We start from the raw sequence: 27,394 nt of genomic DNA on the forward strand, positions 1-27,394 counted from the left end.
TTTTCGTGTTGCAACTGAACAACTATCGGCGGGCTAATGCTGGCGGTGGCCAGAAAAGATAGACGCCATCAATTTTCAAGTGTGCAGTTGCGGGCACAGAAAAGCGGAAAGAGCTTGGAGAAATTGAGGTGAAAGGACAAGCTGCAAACCAGCTGGTGAGCTGCAGTTGTTAAATCCAAGAGGACGTCACGCTAGGAAGCGGAAAATGCTGCCGACAGGGTTTAGCCATTTTTTTTTCGTGACGAGATTGGTATCTGTACTTGAACCTTGGCAGTTAGGACGTAACATCCCTGTTGGGAAGGGCTTGGCGTGAACGTGGCTTGCCGATGCGCAAGCGCCAATTCCTTAAAGCCAACCCAATTTTCACAAAACAGTTGCCTTACATACGGAAGGAAACGATTCGGCGCATGCTCTTAATTTTTTCTCAACACGTGGCGTCTTTTCGGCAGCGCAGTATATCTAATAACGGAAGCCAAATTGTGTTCGCGTTGCGCATGCATAGTGAAGGAACACTAGACTATTTGCTAATACCACACGCAGGACATACGAGTGCGAAAGCTTGCCAATACATGCCAATCGCACGAACCGTTATGACCGTTACAGCGCAAGGCAACGATGACGAGAAAGGGTTTCATTCCTTTCGTATTGACATCCAGCTGTCTCCGATAAATGATAAATGGTGTGTCCACACAAGCACTAACGCCAGGTTTCCACCAGCGACACGTGGCTGTATCGTATAACTGGCCGTATTGTGTTCGTTGAGAATACCGCCTAATCGTGCAGCAATATATTTTTTCAAAAACAAACAATACTGCAAAACAATGGTTAAAATTTGCTTAATCGCAACATGTCGCGATTCATCATGTACACAGCGCTGCTCGCTTTGCCAGTACGATGCTCGCATACCACTTTACAGTCCTTCCGCCCACTCACAACAAGCCACAAGGAAATCGCCGTTCCAGGCTCACGCACCAACCTCCTCCTCGCATTACACCACATCCAGGAATAAGCACACGCCCGCCAGCACCCATTTAATCTCCGAGTGCTTGCTCTTCAGCTGCGCCTCGAACACCTCCTCGCGGAAGCGTGCTTCCGTCGTGTAAACCGGGCACTTGTACACGTCCTTCATCTCTGCCTTGTCCTGCGTGACAGCGCGCACCAGAATGACCGGCATCGGACAGAACAGCTCCTTCGGCTTTGAATCATCCAGCGCGCCAATTTTGTCGTCCCACCGTGCGCCTTCCAACGTAAGCCCGTGAATGAATGCGCCATCGCGGCTGTTGGCCTCGATCTGATCGGGCTGCTTTTTCGTCACTTCCGTAATGATAACCGTCTTGTCCAGCGGCCAGTCGTTGCGACGCGCCGTTGCCTGCATGACGGCCGTCAGGAAGGACTGCGGGTTGAACAGACCCGATAGCCACACCGCCTTGGGCGTAAGGAGCTCGGCCGTCCAGTCCACCAGCTGTGCATGCCGGGCAAGCAGGTTGCCCAGCCAGGAGCCAAGCGGCCGCAGCGAGGGGTAGGCCAAGTTGCGCCAGGAGCCGGGGACCGCATCTGTGGCCAGCGACTTGAGTAGGCGCTCCATGGGCTCCGTCATCGTCAGGTCGCCCTTGAGGCCCAGATCCAGCTCCATCAGAGAGCGCTTCATCTCCGCCAGCAGCATATTCATGCGCTCCGATTCCTGTCGGAGGTAGAGCAACAACGCATTTGAAGACATGGATTGATTGAACATTACGGAGCCAGGGGCCATCACGCAAGCCTGTGATGCTATCGTAAGTGTTTGTCATGTTTGGACATCCGATAGCAGCCCCCCTGCCGTGCCCGCTAAGTCCTTATGCCCACCCACCTGGATGGCCACCATGACGAAGGGCATGTTGGGGTCGTCTGGATTGATCTTGGAGCGCACGTCTTCCATGTCAAAAATGTCTGGCAGCTTGTCCACCACTTCGTCCAGCACTAGTTTGGCACGCTCTTCGGCACTCATGCCGCCCTCGCCGCTGCTCTCCCGTGGCTGTAGCTGCACCAAACTGTTGCAAAACGACTCCGCCTCGCGCAGCTTGAAGCCGATCTCAGCGTTGGGGTGCAGGCCAAACGCAAGTGGTGTCTCGGGGGGCATCTGCTCATCGATGAACTCCAGTACCTGCGGCCCAGGCCAATGGTAAAGCTCCGGTCATGTGAGGCGCAGCTGAGAGGTCGTCGGCCCTGCTCTTGCCACAGATGGCTGGCTTTTGTGGGATTATCGAGAAGCGCTACACTGACTAGGCACCAAAACGGTTTAATGAAATGGAGCGGGAGACGCAACACGGTGAGCAAGTTTGTCATGTGTGCGCCGCAGACTCAAAAAGATCCAAGGACTGACAGGGAAGTGGCCAAAGGGACTGGAGCGGCATCCTCCATGTCGCTCACCATGCCTTCCACTTACGTACCTGGCGGTGGTTGGCGGTGTTGGGCGGCATGCCGAACGATGGGAAGAACTCCATGTTCTCCAACAGCCCCTCGTTGACGTACTTCCGAAGGTAGCACATGGCCAAGCGGCGGTCATAGTCCTCCACAATGTGACCACCGTACATAATCTCGCCGAAGTTGTACCGCAAATCCTCCCAAGGCACCTTGACGTTGTTCTCCAGGTAGTTGTTGGCAGTCTGGCCACAGCACAACAGATCCCCCGTGTTGAAGGGGTAGTTCATGTTCCAGCCAATGCCCGAGCGCGCGCCCGGCAGGTTGCCCACGCCAAACTTCTTGCGCTCCAGCAATGCCGCGTGGAAGTAGCACAGTGCAAACACGATCGCGCGGAACTCTGCCTGCTTGGCGCAGCTCTCCAGGATCTCCTCGTTAAAGTTGTTCCAGGCGCGGCGCAGATTGGCCTTCAGCCCCTCCGGCGGCTCGTTAGTCAGCTTGATGCTGTTCTGCAGCAGCGAGATCGGCAGACCCCGCTCCAGCGCCGGCGGCGGCTCCGCTGACAGGAAAAGCCGGAAGTCGGAGTGTGCGCCTTCCACCAGCTTGTCCACCTTTTTGTCAAGCTGGTTGGTGGTCCACTCGATGGTGAGATGGATGTTTTGCAGCAGAACCCAGCCGCCATTCTTGTGCGCGGCGGACAAACGGTCCATGGCAATGGGCTCCTGCCCCTGGCCTAGCGACACGGATGCGTACTTGCCGTTGTCCAGCGTGAAGCCCAGCTTCCGTCCCAGCGCCTCCACGCTGCCTGCTACATCCACGCCGGGCGACAGGAACACGAAGATCGGCGTACCGGGGCTGGAGTCCTGGTAGGATCGCTCAAGGTCGTACGGCTGGCTGGTCACATACTTGGCGCCCAACATGTTAGTCACGAAGCGGCCCATGGCGGATGTCAGGCGGTCTGGGCGGAGAGCCCTGCAAACAAACAGCAAAGCCACATCATGCGCGTATGAAGGCAGCAAGCAAGGCGTTACCGCTGCGCTCCAAGCAGAAATGGTAGCGGAATGACATGACTGCACCATTGACCAGTCATGGATTGCAATTAGGGACACCAGCTGCCGTCGTGTCGTGTCAGGCCCAACGCAGCCAGAGGCTGTTATGAGCCAGGTGAAGAGAGGAGCGAAAACGCCCACCTGAAAAGCAGCAGCTTGTCAAACTCCTGCATGCGCTTCCAATCGCCTGGCAGCGGCTCGTCCTCGGGGCGTTCTAGCTCCATCCACTCACGCCAGCGTTTGGAGCTGCCAATAAGGTCCTCAGGCAAGCCCTGCCATAAGCAACACAGGAAGCACAATTTAAAGGTGACGCTGCAGAGGCCACGTGCGCCATGTACAACGTAATGGCTGTTCCAAAGCATGCCTTTGAATCCATCTGTTGTGTGGGTGCGAACATTTTTGGCTGACAGCTGCCCTCCCGTTACCGCACGCTGCGCATGCCTGGAAGACAAAGCCGCAAGACACTAAGTGCCACACGACCGCCATGCCAAAGCTATCCGCGTATCTGTTGCACGCACCTGGTAATCGTCCAGCTCCTTGAGCGCCTGTACACTGCCCCACACGCTGTCCGACACCCAGTCGTGCAGCGGGTTGTCGGCCCCCATAACCTTGGGGCCGCGCAGCAAGTACTCAAACTTGGCGTAGTGCAACTCGCCGCGTGAACGCAGGATCTGCATGCATAGCTGCGTCGCAACAATGAGCTTGTGCCGCTCAAACAGGCCCTGGGCAACGTACGCAAAGAGCACAAAGCAGGTAGTCTCCACTAGCAGCTCCACGCGCTTGTCCAGGTCCACCTCCTGACCAAGACGCTCCGCCACGGGAACCTGCCAGCAGGGAGGGCAAAACAGCGATTTATGGTCCGGAAACGATGGCATTAACACGCAAATCTCCATGACACATGCCGATGGAGATTCACGGTGAACCAGCTCACCTTGCTCTCGTCCTTGCTTCCCGGTGTCATGTCCATGCCCTTCTTCAGCACGAAGACGAAGTTGGCCATTGAGTAGTGGTACACACGGTCAAGCGCATTCAGGTTGTCAATTAAGAAGTACACCAGTGACCCGCGCGTCGCCACGGGACGGTAGACTTCGCGCGCCTTCGCGATCTGGACTTCGGTCTGCTTGGCAAGCTTGACCTTCTCCTCAATCTCCACAGCGGTGCGCTTGGTCTCCTCCAGACCCTCAATCAGCTCAATGTTCTCGAGGATGTTGCCCTATGAGATAAATACAGAGAAATGTCCATTAGCACCCGTACATGGGCGTGTCCAACAAACTCGTGCCAGCGATCCACGACAAAGTCAACGCGGCAGCCCTTTCCACGAGCCTCAAAGAGGAAATCTGCATTGTTCCTTACGCAAGAGGCAAGATACTCACCGTAGCATTGGCCAGGTTATAGAGCAGATTGTTCTCAAGCTCCACCAGTGTAATGTTGTACTCGTTGAGGGAGCGCACCAGGCCAGCCGCCTGCTCCTGTAGATCTGGTCGCTCGTGGTCCACCACGAGCGCCAGCAGCTGGTCCTCTAGACCCTTCTCTGTGACACAGAAGTTAACGAGTGTTGTCTGCGCCGCCACCTCGGGCTTGTAGTGGGGGTTGGATAGCTTGGTCTGCAGGTACAGCCGGAAACGGCTGTCATAAGACACCTCTGTGTCGCCGATCTTCATGATGACGTTTCGGGCCTTGCGGATAGTCATCTTGCCGATTACAGGGTCAAGTACAGCGTCGATATCCACCGGCAGGTTCTCAATCAGAAGGGGCCAGCCATTCTCGATGCAGTGGATGACCTGTCGGGAAGGGAGAGTAGCGAGGCAGGGCATCCCCGCAATTTAGCAAAAGTATGCATAAAATGTGGTTCCATGTTTACCATGCCAAAAGGGCCGCTACCACCTATCTTGCGATAATCGGGCGAAAAACAGAACGGAAGTTAAGCAACGACCTGCCGGCAGCGGCGCTGCATTAGGGGATGGGTCACCTTTGCATCATGTAGATCCCAAACCGCAAGCCATGACGCCTCACCTGGTCAATGTATTTGGGCTGGCTCTGTTGGATAATGACCAGGCCATTGTTGGTCTCCTTGTTGATGATCCATCGGATGCCCTGCAGCTGGGGATCGATCATCAGCGCCCAGCGACTGGCGTTGGACATGATAGCACCGTTCTCCACCGACAGCGGGTCGGTTGGCAGCCCCTCGTTGGCCCACTTGGCCTTGGTGGCGTCATCCGTCAGCAGGTCGAGCGGCTTGATGCCCGAGGTCATAGGAATCTGGCGCTCAATGATATCAGGCAGCCACTTCTCGTCCACAAGCGCCTTGCGGAACTGCATATTGAAAGGACCCGCGTAGGAGACGAAGGCTGAGGCAATAAGCACATCGCCGACAAGGCGACCCTCTAGCGACTCCAGCCGCTTGATCTCTGCACCCCAGCGGGTGTTCTCGCCCGACAGGCCGTTGATGAGGCGCTCCGCCATCTGGGCCTTGCGTGCAGTGCGCTCCGCCTGTGCGATGGCGGCATTCTTGTCCTCCGTGGCCTTCATGAGGCTCTGCTCTAGAAGTGTCACGCGATCCTGCAGGCGCTTCACCTCGGCGCGAATGCCGCTGAGCTTCTTATTGGCAGCGTCCAGCTTCTTGTTCGCCTCAGCCAGCGCGGCACGCTTCGGCGCCACGACCTAGGTAGGGAATGGTTATCATTTGAAGAAGGGTAGCTTAGGTGGCGGTTCCAGTCCGCGCAAGGATTTTCGTGTCCACACTTACTTCACCCAGCGGCCCCAGACGGCATACCCACCTGGTAGATCCTGAAGTACTTGCAGATGTTTATGACCCAGCTGCAAAGACCAGCAGCGGCAGCGGACTTGCCCTTGATGTTCTCTGGGGTAAAGCCCTGCAGCGAGATGTAGTCCTTCTCGCAGGTCTCCACACAAACGACCTGCAAGTCACGTACGAAGACGGGCCGCGGAAGATGCACCTCAGCCCATACACCGTAGCCTGCCTGTAAATTATCCCAGCTTGATGCAGCTGCCAACGCACTCAATACGATTTAACATCAGTCAACAAACCTTTTCATATTTGCTCGCCAAACTAGCAGGCCCTGAGCCCCCTCGCTTTTCTCAAGTAAACCCCATCAACAGCCGTCCGCGTACCGGCACATTGTCCTTGTCGAAGCTCTTCAGACTGGCCAGGAACGAGTTGACATCCGCCATCATCTTCTTGCCCGCGTTCCAGTCGCGGTCCTTGGGGATCTTGCCGCCGCACGTCAGCACCAGGCACGCAGCTGCCACCTGCACGATCTCCGCCGCAGGACTGCCGAACGATTTGAGCTCAGACAACTCCTTCTTGTTAAGCGAGTCCAGCGCCGCCTCAGCCTGCTGGATGATAGGCTCTGCTTCGGCCAGATCACGCTCGCACTCCGCCTGGAAGGCTGACACATCAGCTTGGAGCTTCGTCGCCGCGTCCTCGTCCTGTTAGCGAGGGTTTTTTATTTTTTATTGGCTGCTCGTATTTCATAAATACACCAAATGAATGATCATCAGTAAAAGCTTGCAGCAAGCTATTGCTAAATAAAACACCAAATACGCCAAGGCGCCCTCTAATTCCATTCCCGGTTTAAAGTGCAGGGACTTACCAACCTCTCCTCCTGTCAACCCCACAAAAACGCACCTCGCGGCCCGCCTCCACGGCCTGATCCACCACCGCCTTTTCGCGGCCAATAGAAACAATAAGCTCGTCCGTCTGTGCCTTCTTCTCTTCTACCACAATCTGCTCTTCCTTCAGCACGCGCTGCAGGTCCGTCACCTGCGACGACGCCTGCGCGATCTTGTCGATACCATTCTCTAGACGTTCCTTGCTGCGGCGCAGGTCCTCACGCTTAATCTGCAGGTCATCCATCGACACAGGAACGGTGGCAAGCCAGGCGTGAGCAGTTGAGAGCAGTCATTTCGTGTCGCAGGATTACCCTGTTATACAGTCAAGCGTATGGTATGCAAATCCCGTAACGCCCGCCAATGAAGCTTGTGCCAATTGCGACGTTGGCTTCTTAGCCCCACCTGCAGCAGCGTCTTATAGAGGCTGATGAGCTCCAGGTAGGATTTGGGCGTGGTGTAGTTGTAGCGGCGGAACGCCTCCTTGAAGCGCTCCGAGGCCTCCGAAACGCACTGATGCGCGTAGGCCATATGATAGGCGATGTTCTCACGCACGCCCTCCTCCAGGTTGGGTACGTCCACCAGGAAGCGCTGCGCCACCGACACCAGTGCCTCGCCGGGCCAGCCATGGAACCAGTCAAACATGGTGCAGTTGACCAGCGCGGGGAACTGGCGAGCGCGCACGCGGAACTTGTCACCCACGGGTGAGAAGCACAGCACAATGTGCAGGAAGCGGCGGACCTGCGCATGAGGAAGGGTTGTGAAGGGACCGCAAAGCCGAGCCCTGGCTAAAACCCGCAGCAGCCCACAGAAGGACTGCATTCTCACCTTGTCAATGAAGAAGTCCCAGCAGTTCTCCATGGTATCCAGGATACCGGCGCCCTTGACCTCGTTGCGCACCGCGTTACAGAACGCCTCTTTGTCTTCCGCCGAGAATAGGTCGGCAATGTAGCCAGTAGACAGAAGGTCGTTGATGTACACCAAGAAGCCCTCCTTGACAATTTGGTTATCGGTCATGAGGAATGTGATGGGTGTACCCTTGGTGCCGGCCTTGCGGTACAGCCCAAGCAGATTCTCCTTGAAGTCCGCAATGCCATACGTGGACGACACGGAGATCTGGTAGACCTCATAGCCACAAATGTACGACGCCAGGCGCGCGAGTGATTGCTTGCCGGAGCCGCCCACGCCGACGAGCATAGCATTGCCGCGCGGCAGGTCGATGATGCGGGAGATGCGGGTAACATGCTCCATGGCTTGCTGGAACAGCACCAGCTCCATAACAGCGTTAGACTCGTTGTACTCACGTAGCTTATCCTCCAGCGTCTTGCGCAATGTGTCGTACGAGTTGATGGCGCAATACACAGCGATGTCGTCCGAGGTATATGTCATGGATGCGTGAGAAGCGTAGATTAGTGGCCGCTCCTCAACGGCTGCCATGCCACCGCAATCGTCAAAATATCTGCAGAACGTAAGCGCAAAACAAATGTCATGGCAGGGCAGGGTTGGTGTATCATTCTGCAGTGCTCGTCTCAAGCATAACCGGTTGCCTTTCGGCACCCATCCATCTCTTGAGGCACACTGACACTGAACGCCGACTGGGCTCAACAGGCCTTGGGTAACACTGTCATCCAGGCACAACCCCGTCAAAGCTCACGCCCACTGATCTGAGTGCCAATTCCCTACTACCCATTCGCTCTGTTACTCACTTCTTCGTGACAGCCACCCGGAACTCGTCAAACTTGGCCATGTCAGCATCGTTAATCATACGGTCGCGGAAGACACGCTCGCACTCGTGCACCCACAGGCGGGCCGCCTTGATCGGCTCGCGGTAGTACTCCTTGATCATGCGGCACAAACCCTGCAGTGAAGCAAATAGACCGACAAACGTCATGGCTACACAAGAAGGATGCTGGCAGCGCAAACAGTCGATGTGAAGCTGGTTTGGCTAAAGTCAGCTCCAGCGACGGGCAAGGGCTGCTGGTCCAGCAACTTAGGGTTGCAGGGCAGGGCAATTAGCTTTAAGCACTCTAGGTCGTGAGCTCGCCTTATCCGCCCACCTGGGTAATGTTCGAGAGGTCGCGCAGGTTGAATTGGTAGTGGAACTTGACTGCTGACGGTAGGAAGTTGTTCATGACCTGCATAACGGAGAAGGGTGGGGTCATGACGGGCACCTTATCTTTGATCAGATGCAGTAGGCACGCTTCGGTGTCCACAGGCAGACTCAGGTATAAGCATCATGCAGAAAACTGCACCGTATCGGAATGCTGGGTACTTTCCACAGACCACTTCCAAAGGGCCAAGGGGGCCAGCACACGTGAACAACGTACGTTACGGTGCAGCTCAATGGTGGCGTCCACCAGCTTATTGGGCATCTTTGACATGTCTGCATCGAAGGTAGACAGGTGTCCCTCGATGATCTGGTAGTACATAGCGCGAGTGATGTCGCTTGTGGGCATCTGCACCGCGAACGTCACGAAGTGCCGCTGCATGCGCGGCGTAATGTTGAAGGAACCGGCAGTAGGGTTCATGCACGCCGCCATCTGGCAGTTGATGATCTCCTTGAGCTGGATCTTGACCTTGTCGTACCAGCCGTGGTAGTCGACCATCTGGCGGAGCAGCTCGATGGAAGACTGCGTGTCGTACTTGTCCACCAGTGGCATGTTCATGTCGTCCACGAAGTACACCATGCGCCGAGAGCCAGGTGGGCCGTAACGAACACCTGCGAGTGGCACTCAATTCGAGTCAGGCGTGCCAGTAGGATCTACCAAGGCTGCGAAAGGACCCCAAACAGTGCAGCATCCTTGAAATGACCCTTGAACGACATTGCAACATGACATCAGCTGTGCAGTATGCAACTGCTTGGGCAATGAGGCGTGAACGGATATTGGACAGCTGCCGTCCTACGAACGCGGAAATATTTGGGTATGTACTCAACGACCTTTGGTCGAGGGGAGACCACTGAGGGACGAAGCGAAAGCAGCAGACAGCCGGCAAAACCAGGTGCAGCCCGCCTGGGACGCGCCCTTACTCCATGGAGGTGCCCCTCTTCACAAACCCGTTCTCTAGCACCCTCACCCGACTTCTTCTCGAGCGGCTGTTCCAGGATGATCTGCAACGCGGGGGCCTCCGACAGCGAGTTCATGTTGATGGTGTAGTAGGTCATCGCCTCGGTATCCATCGAGCGAAGCTTGTTGACCATAATGGCCGATTTGCCGGTGCCGGTATTGCCCACAAACATGGCGAAGTGCTTGTTGGAGATGAGCGAATCCAGGAAGTACGTCAGACGCGTGGTCTCCACAGTCGGCACGAACAGCGAGCCAAAGTCGCCTGGGAGATACTGGAATTTGACCACCTTCTCTTCCCACGGCACCATGATGCACTGCTGCTCGTCGACGAAGTAGTCGTACACAAGGCCCTTCTCCGGGAACTGCACGTCCTTCCACTCCGACACCCACCACTTGGAGAACTGCGTGCGGTAGTCCGAGACCTTGTCCACCAGCATGCAGCCACCGAAGGCCCAGATGCACGCAAACACAAAATGGTAGTGCAGCAGCTTCTTGTCCGGTGGCGGGGCACCCCTGTCGGCGGTTGAGAAGCAGCGCAGGTCAGGCTTTGGAGGCGAAAATGGTTATGTTTTATCTGAACCGCGGCGTTAGCTGCTCACCGATATAGAACTTAGGACGTCGCCTCGCCACCGTACAAAGGGTTTGGTCGGTTTAGGGGCGGTACTTTGGGTCACCCACCTCACTGTCTCTTTGGGCAGGATGCCCTCCAGGATCTTGCAGATAGTCATGGCCTGATTGACCGCGGGCAGCGGCACCACCGTCTTAAAGTTGCGGCGGCAGTGCTCCAGGCAGGGATCCACGTACTTGGTGAACAGTGCCGTGAGCAGCGGCCGATATTCCGCAGCCTGCATAAGACAAAAAAGGAACGTATTAGAGCATCGCTAGTGTTAAGCAGGAGGGACCGGCATTTGCACACAAAACGCATGAACGGCTCAGCCAGGAAGCAAGCAATCAATAGACCCGTGCAAACATAACAGTAACAACGCAAAGGACATCAGGAAACCACTAACAGAACCGGCCCTGTTCCAACAACCCACACCCACCTCCAGTTTGTCAATCCAACTCCACACCACCGGCTGCCAGCCCACATCGTCAGCGTTGATAAAGATGACACCGCCGCGCGACACAGTGGCAGGTGAGCAGTGCACCATGTGGTTAATCTCCAGGAGAAGGCGCATAGAGGGTGTAAGCGGGATACGCTCGTTGGAGGCTAGCGTAAGCATCTTGTTGTCGTCCATGACGGTGTTCATTGACTCAATCCACTCAGCATCAATGTCGCCGTCTAGCACAATCCACTGGTGCTTGTTGGACTTGTTGTTGGCCATGTTGCGGAAAGTGACTGACATGAGGCCCTCCTTCCACTCGCGGGTGGCCGGATGCAGATATCCGTACAATTCATTGCGGGTGACGGCCTTCGGGTTGACAGCCTGTTAGAGGGACGGGGACGACCAGTTTTGCACCTCAGAAGCCAAACAGTGGCGGAGCGAATTCGCATGACAAATGGCTGCTTCATATGACACAAAAGTTAGCGACGAATATGTGTGGTAACATGGGACGCCCAGAGCACAGCGCTTACTGGCAGCGACGTGTTTTTGAACTGGCGCAGGTACGTATACCTAGCTACGCGTGCTTAGCTACCCATTTACGCACCTGGTACACCGTCTTCTCGCCAATAGCGTTCTGAGCGCGCATAAGCGTGCGCCACACCGCCGTCTTGCCGCAGCCTGCAGAGCCGAGCAAGAAGACGGACCAGCGGACCACGAACAGCTCGCGCAGCTGGCTAATCTTGAGCAGAAACTGTTCATCTGGCTGGTAGCCCAGCTCGGAAGCCGCCTTTGCCGCCTGCAAGAGCGGAGTTCATGCAAGATCGCCTGTTCGTTGGAGAGTGATTAACACTCATACACCTCTGGAATGTGGGAGGAGTCAATACGGCCCGTAGGTGGAGGGTTGCTTTCCGCTCTTACATTGTTCCACCTTGGAGTGCCCCCCAAGCGTCCAACCGGTCAAGTACAGGTCACGTAATGTAACTGCTACGATTGCATGCCACCCTTCCTGCTCCGAGAGCAGACAACCATTGTGCCCTTCGCCAATGGGTCAGGTTGCAGGCTCAGCGATACGTACCGCCTCGTCAAATGCCTTGTCCTGTGCGCGCGGCACCAGTTCCAGAGTCTTGGGGAACAAGTCGTTAAGCAGGCCCATGAAGATGCTCGTGTCATCGGCTGTCAATTTGCCCAGATTGAAGTCACGCAGCGCACGCAGCAGCACCTGCACACGTAGCGACGTCATGCAAACGCTTTTGAAATGGCCCTTGTCACCGGGTTGCTGAAACAAAGCAAACACGCACACAGGCTGTGAAGACCTCCCAAGCCTGTGCCTTGGTCAATGCAGGCACACCGCACCATACCATTACCCATGGACCGCAGCTGCAGGACACCTCAGCCAAGGCAAGGCCGCGTAAACAAGAACCACACTCATGGCATGGTCTATGTCAGTGCAAAACAGAAGAGGTCATGCATCGTTGATGGAAGCAATGATGCGGTGACTACTGCAAGCTAGAGCGGAAGGGACGACACACCTTGTCCTCGCTGAGCTCCGGTGCGGCGCGCTTCATGCCTCCGGCTACGTAAAGAGTGGTCTTGATAGCGCGTAGCTTCCAATCGTAGTGGCGGCTCTTGGACAGGAGGTCCTCGCACAGCTTGTACAGGATCACGAACTTGCGCGACAGGATCTTGGACATCTGGAAGCCCTCCGCCATGAGCATAATCTCGCAAATCAGCGCCAGATCGGGTACAACCATGGAAACCGGTCGGAAAAGGGCCTGCGGGTCGGAAGCAGCACCGCGAAAAGCAGTGCATAAGTACTAAGGTTTGTAGTGGCACATACATGCGGCAGGAGTCCAACATGGAAACCGACCACGTGCAGGTTCACCCTTTTCCATGCACCGCAAAACAAGGGCTACATATCGACAATCCACAAACGTCCCATCCGGCAAATGCAGTGAGCTTGGGTACTTATAAACGGCGCAAGGTTCAATCCATCAGCGGATACTGTAACCATGCACTTCCCGTCTAACAGGCGCTCGTGGCAATCTGCCGCGGCCATGCCCCAGCCCGACCGGCCATGCACCTTGAGTGACTCCGGGAGCTCGGCGCGGCCAGGGTATCCGGGGTTCATAGTAATGAAAGCCATGACGGTGGGCTTCAAGCTGATCTCCGCGTCTTCGAAGATGAAGCGCTCCTTTTTGGCGCGAATCGCATCCAGTACCGTCTTGTACTGTGTGCTGCACACCGACAACACGGCGACGGGAATGCGGTTGAATTCGTCAAAGCATCCCCACGCGCCCGTTTGTGCCAGACCCTTGTAGGTGTGGCCCATCGCCTTGTAGTCCATCTGGTCCGAGCAGTTGAACACGTAGCACTGGATACCCAGTGCGCGCGCCAAATCCTTTGTAGTCTCAGTCTTGCCCGTGCCAGCCGGGCCGGCTGGTGCACCACCCAGGACCAGGCGCTGGGCCTGGGTGAGGGTGATAAAGCAACGGTCGGTAAGTGGTGTGATACAGAGGCAACCGCAGTTGCCGATGTACTCATAGCTGTAGGCGATCTCGGCATCGCAGATGTTGACCTGACAGGTCTTCGTCTTCTCAGATTGAAGGTACCGAAGCTGTGACTGCCACTGGAAGCACATCTGGTCCTCGACACGCTCATCAATTAGCTTCTGCACCAGGTCACGCGAGTGCACATCAATCGTGCACAGCGTGATGAGCTTCTTGCGGTCCAACGACGTCTGCTCCTTGTTGATGTCATCGATCAGGTCCGCCAGCTGTTGCACCTGACGGTCCAACTCCACCTTGAGCGCCTCCTCGTTACCTGCAATTGGGTATGTTTACCAAATACGGGTCACGAATGGGAAGGGACGGTACAGATGGAGCTATGGCCAGAGGCGGGCAAAGCGGACGAAAGACTGAATACGTGCGACAGCTGTGTCAGACCGGCATGTAGGCATGCGGTCTGGGGAGTGTTGTTCTGAACACGGCAACAGGTAACGAACGCACACATGGTGGCACGAGAGCAGCCAGGTCGGCCCAGCTATCGGGGCTCACTCACCCTCCTCGAGATCGTCGAAAGCCTCATTGACCTCCTGAGTGAAGAATGTGCGGCTGACAACCACTGTATTCTGCGCGCTGTACTTGTAGAGCCAGGTAGTGCGAGGCATCTCATCGTAGGTGGGAATGGCCTTGCGGAACTCCACCTGCAGTGCTAGCTTCATGCTGTCCACCACGTTTTGCAGCCAAACCTCCACGGGTCCATCGCAAGAGCAGTCCGCAACAAACTCCACCACCTCGCCTTCCTTGGAATGCATATGCGTGGCGATCTTGGTCGGGTCACCGCGCTCGTCCTTCCTGCAGGCGCACAAAAGGATGGAGAAATGAAAGCATATCAGGGCGTATGCGATATCCATTCATGCACGCAAACGCACGCTGCGCAGTACGATGTGATGCACGGACAGCAAAGGATACCGAGCCAGCACGGATAGTTTCATCTATCGAAAGCGTTATTAATGTGGGCTCGCACCTGAAGGACAGGTTGTCGATATTATCGAAACACTTCTGCAGGTGGCGCAGGATGAGCTGCGGGTTAGAGCCTTTGGACAGGATGTCCAGCAGGTCAGCCGGTGACACGAAATAGAAGCGTGGGAAGGCCACACGCTTGGTTTCCAAATACTCCTGCAGGTGGCGTCAAAAGCCAGAGCATATAATATCAGTTTATCGGCCACGAGAATATAGACCAAAGGAACAGGCGCAGTAGCTATGGGTGAACAATCCCCTGACAAATTCATGCGGTTCTTGCCAAACACAAAACAGCCTACTAATGACCGCACCTGCAGGGCCTTCTCGCACTGCTCCAGCATGGTCTGCATGTTCTCCAGCCGCTCCTGGCGGCCCTCAAACGTGCAAGCCTCTACCACGTTCGTGATGTCGGGCGCGACGCGCATGAGGTCCTACAAAGGTGGCAAACGAGGGGCATTATTGTTGATTTTTAACACAGCATCCATTACGCAAACGCCTTCACAAGCCGAGGGCCCAGGAACCCTATTAATATGCAACTCAGCAGGTCCCTGATGAAGGCATCTCATTTGCCTGGCCAGCCCCAATAAGCTTTGGTTGCTTCCCTATGCGTGCTCAGAAGGCGCTTACCCCTGGGTGCCCTGAACAGTTGGTTATTCAATGCCAACCCTGTACGGTCGACCCTTCACACCTGGAAGTCGGCGTTCACGGCGTCAAAGCGCTTCGAATCCTCAGGCAGCTGTACACGGATATCCGCCGAGCCAATAAAAATGGACTCCAGGTTCTGCCACTTCTTCTGTACGTTCTGCCACGTCTCCAGCACCGCTGAAACCTTGCCCATGTTGTTTTGCCATTTGGACACGGTCTCCAGGAACATGGGGTTGGATTGCACGTACTTCTGACCTGATAGGTTTTGCAGCTGCAAGTTGTCCGCCTCCAGCGCCTCGTTCACCGCATCCTCCACTTGCAGCGCCACGACGTCCGAATCCTGCGTTGCACCAGCAGCATACAGCATTGCGCATTGAGTATCGCTTCTGCGTGTGAACGGAATACATAGCCGGCCACGTGGCAGGGATGCCTGCCATAGCGAGAAGCCTGGACAAGCACCGCATACCCAACATTCTTCTCTGGAAGTCAGCCATGGTCACTCAGAAGACAATGCACGTCCTATCACAACCTGGGGTTTGCACCTTACCTGGTAGGGAGCGAAGCCAAGGCTGAGACCGGCCCACGTGTCCTCAATCTTCTTGAGCTGCTTCTCGATGTTGAGCTCCTTCTGCGCGCGATCCACAATCTCAGAGCAGGCATCCACATAGTTGTGTAACTCCAGTGCCAGCAGGTCGCCAAGACAAAACTTGTCGTCCATGACGAAGTGCTTGCCGGTCGTCTGCATGAGCAGCTTCCAATGCCGCTCGCGCATGGCCGGATGGTGCAGATCCTGCAGGCCAAACGAGGCAGAAGGAGAGGACATCAGGATGCGTCAACGAAGGACAATGTGCGGTCGGTGGGCAAATGAAAGGATGCAACATGAACAAAGAAGAGGTAAAAGGACAGCTACCGGTGCTGGCCATTTCATACCAACGGATTGCACTTACGCCTCCGGACCCATGCGCCGTGCAACCGAGGTTTTGCGGGCCGTCAAATACTTCCTACTTCGCGCATACCTGCACGAGCGGCAGCGACGTGAGCATCGCTTTGATGGACTCCTCCAGCATCCGGTACACGTCATAGTTGCGGACAGCCTTGTTGAGAGTCTTGATGTCTTTCGACAGCTTCTTGGTCTCCTCCACCAGGAAATCCACGTCAATTTTGTCCCATGGCGTCTTGTACCAGTCACGGAAGGTGAACATGACAGTCCCCACTGTGTCCCACAGATTCTTCAGGTGGCCCAGCTCCTCATTGCAACGCTGTAACTTCAGGTAGTCAGACTGGTACAGCTCGAACAGATCCTGTGGGACGTTTGTTTTGGCGGTCACAGCAACGGGTTTGAAACCCCTCTTGACGAATATGCAAAAGGCGCAGCGCGTACAGTTCAAGACGTGACATGGGGGCGGTCCTGGCCGCATCAACAGGGGTAAGCTTCGTTGAAACGAATATGCCACGCTTCCGCCATCGATAGGTGGTTACAACCATATCTGCTTGCGCCGAGCAATGCATGGAGTGGCCTTCCTCCTTTCCATGCTTCCCATGATCCGAATTCCCCCCACACATCTTGTGGCGATACCTGTGCCTCCTGCAGTTGCTTGGACTCAGCGATGATGCCCAACACAGACGGGTAGCCCTCCACGCTGCCTGAACGGAATTCGTCCAGCATCTTGTAGGAAGGTTTGACCTGCCAACCGGCGCATACAGCAGCAGTCATTTAGCATTGACATGAGCTCGGTACAGAAAAGAAAGCCGCCGTTCCCGTCAGTCTGCAAAGGCCTGCGATTTCACCTGCTGCCTACTAGGGTGTCGTGTCACCCGGAACCCAGCACTGAAAGCACGCTGCAATAGCCCCGCGCCACTCACCTGTTCCAGCTTGAGCTCGCCGCCGGTGACCGTGAAGGGCGCCTTACGCTGGAAGAAGGTTCGGAACTCCTCCACACGCTCGTTGAAAGCGTCTGACTTGCGTCGGATCTCCACCGCCTCGGCCTGCTGCAACGGAGCCAGCTGCTCACGGCGGTTGAGCATTTTCTTCTTAAGCATGCGCCAGTTGAACTCCGCATTATCCAGCTGGTGCAGCACAGTGTCGTTGAGCTGGATGCCAAACGAGTGCAGCAGCGATACTGTCTCCTTGAGGGGCTCGAACATGTTGTCGGTGCCGCGCTCAGTGCGGCGGCGAATGTCGCGCATGCAGGCCATGATGGAGTACAGCGCCTTGCGCTTTTCCTCCTCCTCCTGGGCCTTCCTGGCAGCTACAGGCACGGGAGGGATGGAAGAGGTGAGGGGCAGGTTAACTTCTCCGTGTGGCTCGGGAGTGTTGCTTCAGCTAGGGGACGACTAAGGCCAATTCCACAAAGGCCACTGTGAAGTGTCCAGCACGCATGTACGCCAGCACCCACCCGCCTCTTCCGAATCCTCCTCCGCGTGGTATTCCTCCTCTTCGCTGCCCTCGCCAAGCACCTTGAGGTCCAGTGTGTGGTTGGACACGTCCATAAAGCTGTACAGCTCCGTGATGCTGTTCACCACCTTCTCCTGTGGGTGGGCAGGGAGATGACCACACGGTTACACACTTGATGGACCACGCCAGCAGGGTTGGTACAACATGATAGGAGCTGGCCATGCCATCGCAGCTTGGCTATGGCAGAGTAGGCCAGGTAGGGCATACGGAATGCAACTAGGCGCCTGCAAATGTGTGGATTCGGTTCCAAACTGGCAAAGCACAACTGACCCCGTAATGCCATGACTGGCTGCCAGAAACGCACCTGCAGGTAGTGCGTGAACAGGTAGACCCACTTGGAGGCCCACGTGGACAGCGCCTGGCGGAGCGGCTTGGCATTGACCTTGACGTAGCCAATCGTCATGGTGTCCTTGAACGACGCGATCTCCGTTGCAATGTTCTTGTACTTAGCAATCTGCGTGCCCAGCGATGGAATGGGTGCATCAGTTAGGGCCATCTCTCAAGCCATGTGCCACGAGCCATGCGAAATATACTAGGAGATATGGCTGTCGTGTCCTCCGGATCTAGATACAAGACGCCCGCAAAGGTGGGCACCACATCCGAACAAAACATTCCCTTCCATCCGAAGGAATGGCAGCGTATTGAGCGACAGCCTGTATGCACCTGTTCCTCGAACTTCGCAAGCGGCGGGTCGTCCTTGGTGCCGTCCGGCAGCGTAACGCCGTTATCGGCGATGAACTGGTGTAGCGTGCCTTGCAGGTCCTGCTTCCATAGATAATCGAACTTGGCAAACTGCGCCTTGAACTCCTCGCAGCGTGACTCGTTGGCTAGCGTTACCGTCATGACCTGCCGAGGGCATCGTTGAAGCACGACAGCGTTATGGCTTTGCGATCCTGGGCGTTTCCTTTTCCGGTCACCTCCTATTCCCACTCTCCTGAGCCCTAATCTTCGTGGATTCGCACTTAATCGTTTTTGTGCTGTGCTGGCCAACCGACATAGCCCTAGCCCCTGAGCACGCACAAGGAGGCCACAGGCCATTCAAGCCACCGAGTTCCCGGCCATGGACTTGCTGGCACACCTGGTTGAGCGAGTCGTACACCTCAAAGTCCTCCTCCAGCTCCTTCGCGTAGTTGCCCTCGCCGACGTCCAGACGCTTCATGAGCTGACCTATCTCCAGGAACGACTGCAACCACTTCTTGATCATGTCACGCACACCTGGCTTGGCGCCACCCTCGCCGAGCTCCGGCTTCCACACTATGTCGGGTGCCACAAGCTCCACCTGGATTTCCAGCAGCGGACTGCTCTCCGACTTCGCCAACGCCTCTGGGTCAATCTGTCAGGCAACACAGCAAGGCAGCATACACGTTAGATGACCGTACACAGGCCACCCAGCTTCGGCTGAAGCAGGACGGGAAACGAGCACTCCAACACAAGCTGACCGGTCCGGTCCACTCCAGCAAACCGAGCAGCACTCTAACACTGGAACGAGTGGTAACAAATAGTCCGCGTGTGCGTCCGCGTGCAAACTAAAACCTCTTTTCACATTTCCTATCTCGTCCGCAACTGCTCTACAAGATGGAAACATCCAGGCCAGGCGCGGTTTAAGGCAAGGCTGTCCTCCCCCATACATACCTGAGACAGCAGGTAGCGCACTGTGCTGATGATGGCCACCGAGAAGCCGTCGATGACAATATTGGAGAAGTAGTCCACGTACGCGCGCCATGAGGCCGCGCCCTTGCTGACCTTGAGCACGCGGTTGCTGGAGGAGAGCAGCTTAGTGATCTCCTTGCCCGCGTCGCGGATCTCCGAGTGGCGCTGCTGGATGAGCTGGTTGAACGCGTCATTCAGCTCGTCGAACGAGTACGTCTTGCCCTCCTTGCGCTCGAACATCAGGTTCTTCTCCCACTGCAGCAGAATGTTCTGCGTGGCGCGTACATTGTCCTTAATCGTATTGAGTACCAGGTCCACATCCTTGACCAGCTCCATGCACTCCTTAATGTACGCATCGATGCTCTCGTTCTTCCAGTTGAGCTCCGCCAGGCCACGGTTCAGCGCCTGCTCCACTGCGTCCAGCTTCTGCTGCACCAGCGGCTTCTCTACCGCCAGGATCGTGCGCTGCACCTTGTTATAGATGCTGCAAATGAGATCCAGGCTGCTGATCTGCTGGCGGAAAGTATCCGACGCAGCGAACAGGTCCTTGGCGCTGTCCGGCACCGATGCCATGGCGGCGGTTGCCTCTTTGGGCGTCGCGTCACCGGTGCTCGCGCCAACCTTCTCCGGAGCCGGGCCCATGGTCTCCAGCAACAGGAAATACTTGGTCTCGCGCAGCAACCGCACGAGTGCTGGGTCAAAGTTGACGCCCAGGACACGGATGCCTTCAGGCGTGGTCTCCACCAACTGCAGCAACGGCAGGTTAAGCTTCTCATCGCTCGTGGCAGCCACCTGAGCACACCATGCGTCCACGGCGCGCTTGCGATACTCAGTCATCTCGTCCCACAGGTGGTCGTACGTGCGCTGGATCTCCTTGAAGAGCTCGGTCTCCAGGACCATCTTGTTCATGGTCTGGATACGGTCCATGGGGTCCTTGATGCGCTCCATCAGGCCACGGACCCAGTAGGCGGCACCCGAATAGGGCGCGCTATTTTTGGCGACAATGGGGCGGTCCTTGTACTGGTGGAACAGGTCAGCAACGTCCTTGAGGTCGCGCGCGTAGCTGTGGAGCAGGTCCGTATGCTTTTTCTCCAGGTCGTGCGCAATGACCTCGCGGTCCAGCAGGCCCTCAAAGCTGTCCAGCAGCTTAAATGTTGTGCCGATTGTCGTGCAGTCATCGAAGGCCTACCCGATGGAGTGACGTAGACGACCCGGTGCCGTAACATCCGCAAAAGCCATGGTTCGGAGGTCGTGGGGGTGGGGATACGCGTTGCACAGCGGTGAGGAAAGCGTGGAAAGAACTGGGTTGCACAAAACGCGGCCTTACAGCCAACAAGTATCGCTGCGAACAAGAGCTGTGAGAATGCATATCGGCACTGATTGTTTCTTTTAGCTGTTCACTCGCTGTCAGGAAATTGTGCGCAGGCGATTAGATCACACACCGGGCCACAAGAGGCGGCATAGCGCAATTGCAAAGGCATGCCCGTCACGACGCCGCACCTGGATGATAATGGCCGCTAGGCGCCGCTCCAGCTCCTTGATGACCACACGGAAGCCGTAAAAGTCCTCGTCAAACTGCTTCGCATCCACGTCCATCACGTCGTAGGTTACCTGCAAGCCGAGAAGGGCATATGATATGATATTGCAGCGGCAAAGCCACTAAATACCAAAAAATGGAAGATCACGCAACAGTTAGACGTAGGTCAGCACCAGCTGCAAGCCCGTGGTCCCTTCACTTTTTCCCCCGTGAACAGAATGCTGCCGGGTAAGTACGCAGGAGCTACCACCTCTAACCGTCTCTGCTCCCACACGGTGCTCACGCAAGTCAAGCCGCGCCGTACCTGCTGGAACTTTTCGACCGCGGACGTGAAGTCCTGGTGGATGGCCTTGACGCCGTTGGTCAGCACCTTGCCTTTGGTCCCGCCAATTTCCACACGCTCCAGTCGGTTAAATTGCATGCACGTGGACATGAGGTCCATCATGTCATGGCAGCGCTCCAGGAACGAGTCGAGCCGTGCAAACAGCGAGTTGTTTTGGAACTTCCAGGGGTTGTCCGGAGTGTCCTGCAGGCTGAGAGCGCGGTACTCGAAGTAGTAGTTCTTGAAGGTGCCCAACACGCGCAGCGTCATGCGCAGCTTGTCAACCGCCTCGGAGGGTTCCATCTGAATCAGGTCGCTGCCCGGCACGAACTTGCATGCCTGGTGGACGGCAGGGAGTAGGGTGGAAAGAGATGCAGTCACAAGTGCAACGCCTGACGGTTGCGTTGGAGAGCAAGGCTCACACAAAATGGCAGCCACCAGCAAACTAGACCACAGCTGAACGGAGCCTAGTGAAGATCCGTCCTGTGCAAGACCTTAGGCCTTAGCTGCGTGCTCCTAGCAAGCCAAGGGCAGGTAAATCATTTACCTGGGGCATATGATATGCCCCTAGAGTTTCATCCTCTTGTGAAAGCCCTCTCGTTGCAGCCAACCTCTCAGCCCCAATCTTTTTGTTTATATGCGCCGCCACAAGCAGCATACGGCCATGCAAGCAACGCCCAGAGTTGCGGTCCCCATGCCTGCTACTAGCCCTGCATTTGGCAAGGCTTCCAGTATCACGCCACATCAATGGCCCCGAGAATGTGTCCATGTGGACCCATTTGGCAATTGTCGGCAAATAATCGCCAAATGGTAACGACCGACCATTACCCTCGCGACACCCCACCCCTTCAGCCTCCCGTCAGGAGCAGCCCCAACGTTCCCCACCTGCATGATGAGATCGTTGCAGATCTCTTGCATAAGCGTCACGAAGCGCGTGCTGCTGTTATACGACCTGCTGTATTTCCAGATCAGCATCAGGGTATGCATGATGGGCTTGAAGAGGTCCACGAGTTGCGAAAAGTCGTCCATGGTGTTGAGCCGCTCCAGGTATTTGCGAAGCGGCTTGAGGAACTTGACGTTATCATTGGCCTCTTGTCGCGACGCCTCCACCTCACGGAACAGCCTCTGGAACGCCGGGTAGTAGGTGCTCTTCGCAAGCTCCAGTACCTTGACCACCTTTTGCGTCTTTTCGCTGGTCAGCTGCTCATGAATAGAGTTAAGGTTTGCTGCGCGCTCCGACCAGAAGTTAAGCTCCGTAAGCGGGCCCGGATAAGCACCGGGCTCCTGTTTTCAAAAAGCGACAACCCGTGGGAAACAGTTCTATGCAAATTAATCCGCATGTTCATGCATCATGGCGAAGGCCAATGCATACAGTGTAAGCAGTGTGCGCCGCGTACCAACAGCTTTTGCATGGCCTCACATGCCGAGGCTTGCCCTAAGTGTTGAACTGCCGCAGCAAGTACAAGCCGTTTCCAAGTTAGCGACATCATCCTGGTGTCTGGCCGCAGTCTGACTACGCCAAGGGCTATGTGGGAATGCCTGAAATTGCTGAAATGGTATCCGGTCGTCAACACGCCGCCAGGGAATCCGTAAAACTACCTGGGCGCCCCGTGGAAAGCCCTAAAACCCCTTTGCATCCTCATGCCATGGCTAAACAAAATCCGGTTTAGTAGCACGTTGTCCCCTCAGTAAGGACACGCCTAGCACGTGCATGGGCACTTCCCGTCCTGCAATACGTCGTCATCCAACTGCGCTCATCACATCCCTAGCTATCTTACTTGGCCCCCCGTGCCGTGGCACAAAAGGTGGAACCCCCGTTTCCCTTAGGCGTGGCAGGACAGGTGGCACAGCCCGGCGGCTGAAAGCCCGGACACCTGTCGACAGCGCACCTTGAGCGGGGCGTCCGGGTCCGACTTCAGTACATTCTTTATCTGCTTCGTCCATGTGACGATCGCGCTCTCGAGAATGTGGATCTTATCTTGATCCTTCAGGCTGTTCATGTGCTGTTCCGGATGAATGGTCGGCACCGTTGTTTGAGGAGGCAAAGGTAGGAGGGTCTGCCCCTTCATCTGCCCAATGGTGACAAACACTGCACGCCAGGTAACATGGAACCGCACGGTTATTCCAGAGCGCATAAAGCCTTCTACGTAATGGCTGCCTTTTTACGTATGTGTGCATAAACCCCAAGCCTGTCACGAGTGTGGCCCATTACGCACCATTCGACACGAATTTGTGCAGGTTTTCCGTAACCTCCTTCGCCACGACGTCGGGCCAACCCTGCTGGTTTGCAGGCCCCGTGAGCACAGGCATGAACACATCCTGCGAGATGGATGCCAGGGTCTCCAGCGGGTTCTCCGATATCTCGCCGTGAATGACCTGCAAATGGTGCATCCAGCGGCATGCCAGAGCTGAGAGGGGGGTGTCGGGATTTCGGGCCTCGCAAACACACCCACCAGCTTTCTAATTCCATCATTATCAAGCTTTATGTCCTGAAGCTTCAAGAAGTACACCGTTTTCTTCTTGAATTTCTGCGGTGGCTTGATTGTCTGCGTGGCAAGGAGAAACTTCAGACCATGTTATAACTCGGCTCATGTGCAGCTCGCCTCACCGCGCTCAAGTCCTTGCCATCATGAGAAAACAAGAGCCTCCTTGTATTAGCTTCTTCGAGGAATTGTGTAACGGGCGTCCTGCAAGGGAATCCTTGGTGTTTCAGCATTACACTTGGATGCTTTCATTGTGCTTTCATTGTGCTAATTGTTACGCACCTTCCATCTCCGTTAAGAAGCTTTTCGAAAGCCGTTTCATTAATTTTCAGGCACGAGCACACACGGTCCCGAATATAATCATAGCGAATGTCTTTGGTAGGGGCCGCTGGCACCACCGTCGTTGCCTGCTCCTCCTCAGCCATGACTACTTACTTCCCTGCAGGTAAGTCGTTCGAGCCTAAAATGTGGTCAACAACATTGTAAGGACGAAATCCGATGAGACCTCCTATCTAGGTGCTATAACCCTTTCTTCTAATAAGTTAAATTAACTTTGTAATCACTGGGGTGAGCAAGGTTTGAGGCAGCCAGCTTTGCCCAATAGCTCAAAGGATGTACGGGACGAGTGAGAAACGGCACGGCATGTGCGGGGCCCTTCAAACATTCCTACAAAATGCAATAGCCGACTAGATTAGGTTACAGCTTGTGGCATTAATCGTATGCGCAGAGAACCATGCCTCACGGTGTTGGGCCGCGGCCTCCAACCATGCAATTCGGTCTAGCTGATCTGTCTTCATTTTTAGTAAAAGAAGTACAAGATAGCTTGGGAAGAGCCTCTCCATCTTGGCTGCTGTTTGTGACTTCCTTTCGGGGTCAGTTAAAATGGCAGCACCTCGAAGCTGGATGCTGATGTCGTTTTGTAAGCTTGAGAAATGTCCTAAGGTTTGGCCAACCCCCCTCACTCTTCCCCCCCGTTGCCCTGGCGAAAGTTTGCGCGTATCAAAGTTGCTGTGTCGGAATTCTCGGCTTGCAACGGGGTGCCGTACGGGCTCTCCCCGGCACGCAGCTGCATTGGAAATCCTTCAGTTAAGTACAGTAATCGGAAGTACAAGATTTCTCAAACCGCATGCGGATTAGCGAGGTGCAGCCCCCGGTGGCCTAGCGGCTGTCCCCACCGGAAGCAATATTTTAACCACTATCTAGCACCGGTGTGGGAGTTCCGTCGCTAACTGGCGGTTGGTTTGACTAGCGGCCAGTGAAGTGCACATGTCCTGTCCGGCACTGACACGCCACAACCACAAAGACGCAGTTGTAACGGCAAACTAAGCTATATTCCGGCCTGTCGTTTGACGATTTCTCCGTATCCTTGTGTCTCTAACGCTGGCAAGTCTGGCGGGGTTTGCTGCTCTCCGGTTGTCATGGCCAAATTCGCCAAAAATGACAACTTGGTTCAGCCAGGTTATGCGCGCAATAGTCTGTGGTTAACCAGAACTGGAAACCTGTGCAAAGGGCCCGGTGGCATCCACTGAGGGCCTGCTTTGGCACCTGTTTGGCAATGAAAGGAGCGATTGCTAGGAGCAGGGAAATTAAATCGAGTGTGAACCCGAAGGGTTTCATTTAGATCGAGGCCCTCCTCCAATCACAGATAACAAGGTATGGCTTTGCCATGGTTCCTGTACCTGACAGGTAGATGGCATTTGCAGGGATACAGTACATAGCGTCGTTGTGCATTTCATTAATTTATCGTTTCCTGGCAGAGGTCACGAGTTGGGTTGAGCACTGCTATGGAAAGGTCCCGGACCCTTAGGGACCCGATACCATACGGCATCCCGGGACCCATACATTTCATTGCAGGTTATAACGATGCAAATGTTGCAACTATATACTTTTAAATTCGTTAACTCTAAACTGGTAAGCAGAGACCGGAGGTAAGCAGAGTCTCACGCCACTAGCTTGCATTCAACTTCTTCAAAACCGTGAGATCAAAGGAGGTCCAATATATATTGGATATATCAGGAGCAATGATATGGTCGTGTGTCTTAACTACTTGATTGACGCTACTTGCACCCATGCTGAACGAGTCGATGTGATTCCTGTCAGCGGAGCAAACGTAATGGAAATTATAAAGTGAACCTGCAAATCCGTGAAAACAGAGAAGCGGCCCGAACCCGGCCCCAACCCGGCTCCCACGGCCTAAGGCTCCGTACATTGAAGAAACGCAGCTACACCTTGCACCCCTCAACGGCCTGATGCCATACAACAAGAGGCTACAGCAGCTGGTTCGGCGCCTCGCAGCCAAGCATCGGTAGTGCTATCCTTCTGGAGCTGTATGGCTGGCCCCACCCACTAATCACCTCTTGTGCTCTGTACGGCGGACGCAACCCAGCCTTGCGCCCCTCACATGCCTGATGCCGAAGACATTTAAGAAGAGACTGCAGCTGGACCTGTGCTGAAATCGTGGTCCCTGTCCTGTGGCCGGCTGTTTTCACCCAGAGTTGAATTGACGCAGGGTCCATTCCGATTGTGTTTATTGTGTTGTCTTTGGAATGCGCACATGGGCTTCATATAGATTCACTACCATAGTTGCGGTCTAGGTTGTCCCTTCATCCAGTTGGGGCTTGTCGTGGGGTTTTCAGGCTGGGCTGTCAGGCTGGGCTGTCAGGCTGGGCTGTCAGGCTGGGCTGTCAGGCTGGGCTGTCAGGCTGCAGTCTTGCATGTGGTGTGCATGCAGATGATCTTTCTACCGTCTATGTCAGCACGGTGCAACGGTGCTTTGGAGTATCACAGCCGCAGGATGAATTAAAGCATAAGCAAATTTCAAGAGTTCAAAACCATACACCCAGGTCCTTTGAACCTACAGTACGACTGCAAGCGACGACCAATCCGATTTGTCGCGCCACATGAGAAACCCTAAGTTAACAGATCTGAACTAGTTTGTAGCTACGGTTATCACGGTACAGGGCTCAACACATGCATGGTAGCCCCGAGAAAAAACATTATCAGGGGTACCTGTGTGACGTGTACAGCCCCACACCCACAAGGTCCTCATACTCCAAGGCCGTTGACACCGTTGACACCGCTGCCAAGCTGCTGGGCTGGCTGCATCCCTCCGCCCTGCTGAACTGTAATCCGCTTGCCCCGTGACCACCGTCAAGGTTGATGGTGGAAGGGACGGCGGCGCCATAGCCGTCGACGCCGTTGACGCTGCTGCCAAGCTGCTGGGCTGGCTGTGCCCCCCGCCCCTGCTGAACTGTAGCCCGCTTGCCCCGTGACCAGCGTCAAGGTTGATGGTGGAACGGACGGCGGTGCCATAGCCGTTGACGCCACTGCCAAGCTGCTGGGCTGGCTGCGCCCCCCCCCTGCTGAACTGTAGCCCGCTTGCCCCGTGACCACCGTCAAGGTTGATGGTGGAACGGAGGGGGGTGCCATAGCCGTTGACGCTGTTGACGCTGCTGCCAAGCTGCTGGGCTGGCTGTGCCCCCCGCCCCTGCTGAACTGTAGCCCGCTTGCCCCGTGACCACCGTCAAGGTTGATGGTGGAACGGACGGTGGTGCCATAGCCGTTGACGCTGCTGCCAAGCTGTGGGCTGGCTGG

The 27,394-nt window shown here is 55.6% G+C and overlaps 1 protein-coding gene across 1 annotated transcript; it reads right to left on the reverse strand.

The window, feature by feature from the left end:
• Nucleotides 1-988: 988 nt before the first annotated feature.
• Nucleotides 989-24,225, reverse strand: VOLCADRAFT_79478 (flagellar outer dynein arm heavy chain beta; the record flags this gene model as incomplete). The annotated part of the gene is made up of 44 exons (XM_002947176.1): nt 989-1,681; nt 1,847-2,140; nt 2,427-3,369; nt 3,588-3,718; nt 3,965-4,270; nt 4,378-4,659; nt 4,820-5,227; nt 5,460-6,107; nt 6,224-6,364; nt 6,579-6,896; nt 7,096-7,308; nt 7,482-7,817; nt 7,905-8,535; nt 8,783-8,934; nt 9,134-9,211; nt 9,404-9,795; nt 10,152-10,654; nt 10,820-10,986; nt 11,185-11,568; nt 11,792-11,983; nt 12,263-12,406; nt 12,717-12,959; nt 13,268-14,007; nt 14,245-14,540; nt 14,713-14,864; nt 15,020-15,139; nt 15,397-15,693; nt 15,901-16,143; nt 16,370-16,654; nt 16,930-17,037; nt 17,217-17,602; nt 17,750-17,882; nt 18,113-18,262; nt 18,472-18,654; nt 18,887-19,141; nt 19,441-20,643; nt 20,959-21,069; nt 21,300-21,656; nt 22,203-22,601; nt 23,207-23,406; nt 23,534-23,693; nt 23,771-23,863; nt 23,926-24,004; nt 24,083-24,225. The coding sequence occupies 44 exons, from the start codon at nt 24,223-24,225 to the stop codon at nt 989-991; spliced, it is 13,692 nt and encodes a 4,563-aa protein (XP_002947222.1).
• Between the last annotated feature and the right edge of the window lie 3,169 nt (nt 24,226-27,394).

This window comes from Volvox carteri (assembly GCF_000143455.1).
Source record: "Volvox carteri f. nagariensis unplaced genomic scaffold VOLCAscaffold_5, whole genome shotgun sequence".
NCBI lineage: Eukaryota > Viridiplantae > Chlorophyta > Chlorophyceae > Chlamydomonadales > Volvocaceae > Volvox > Volvox carteri.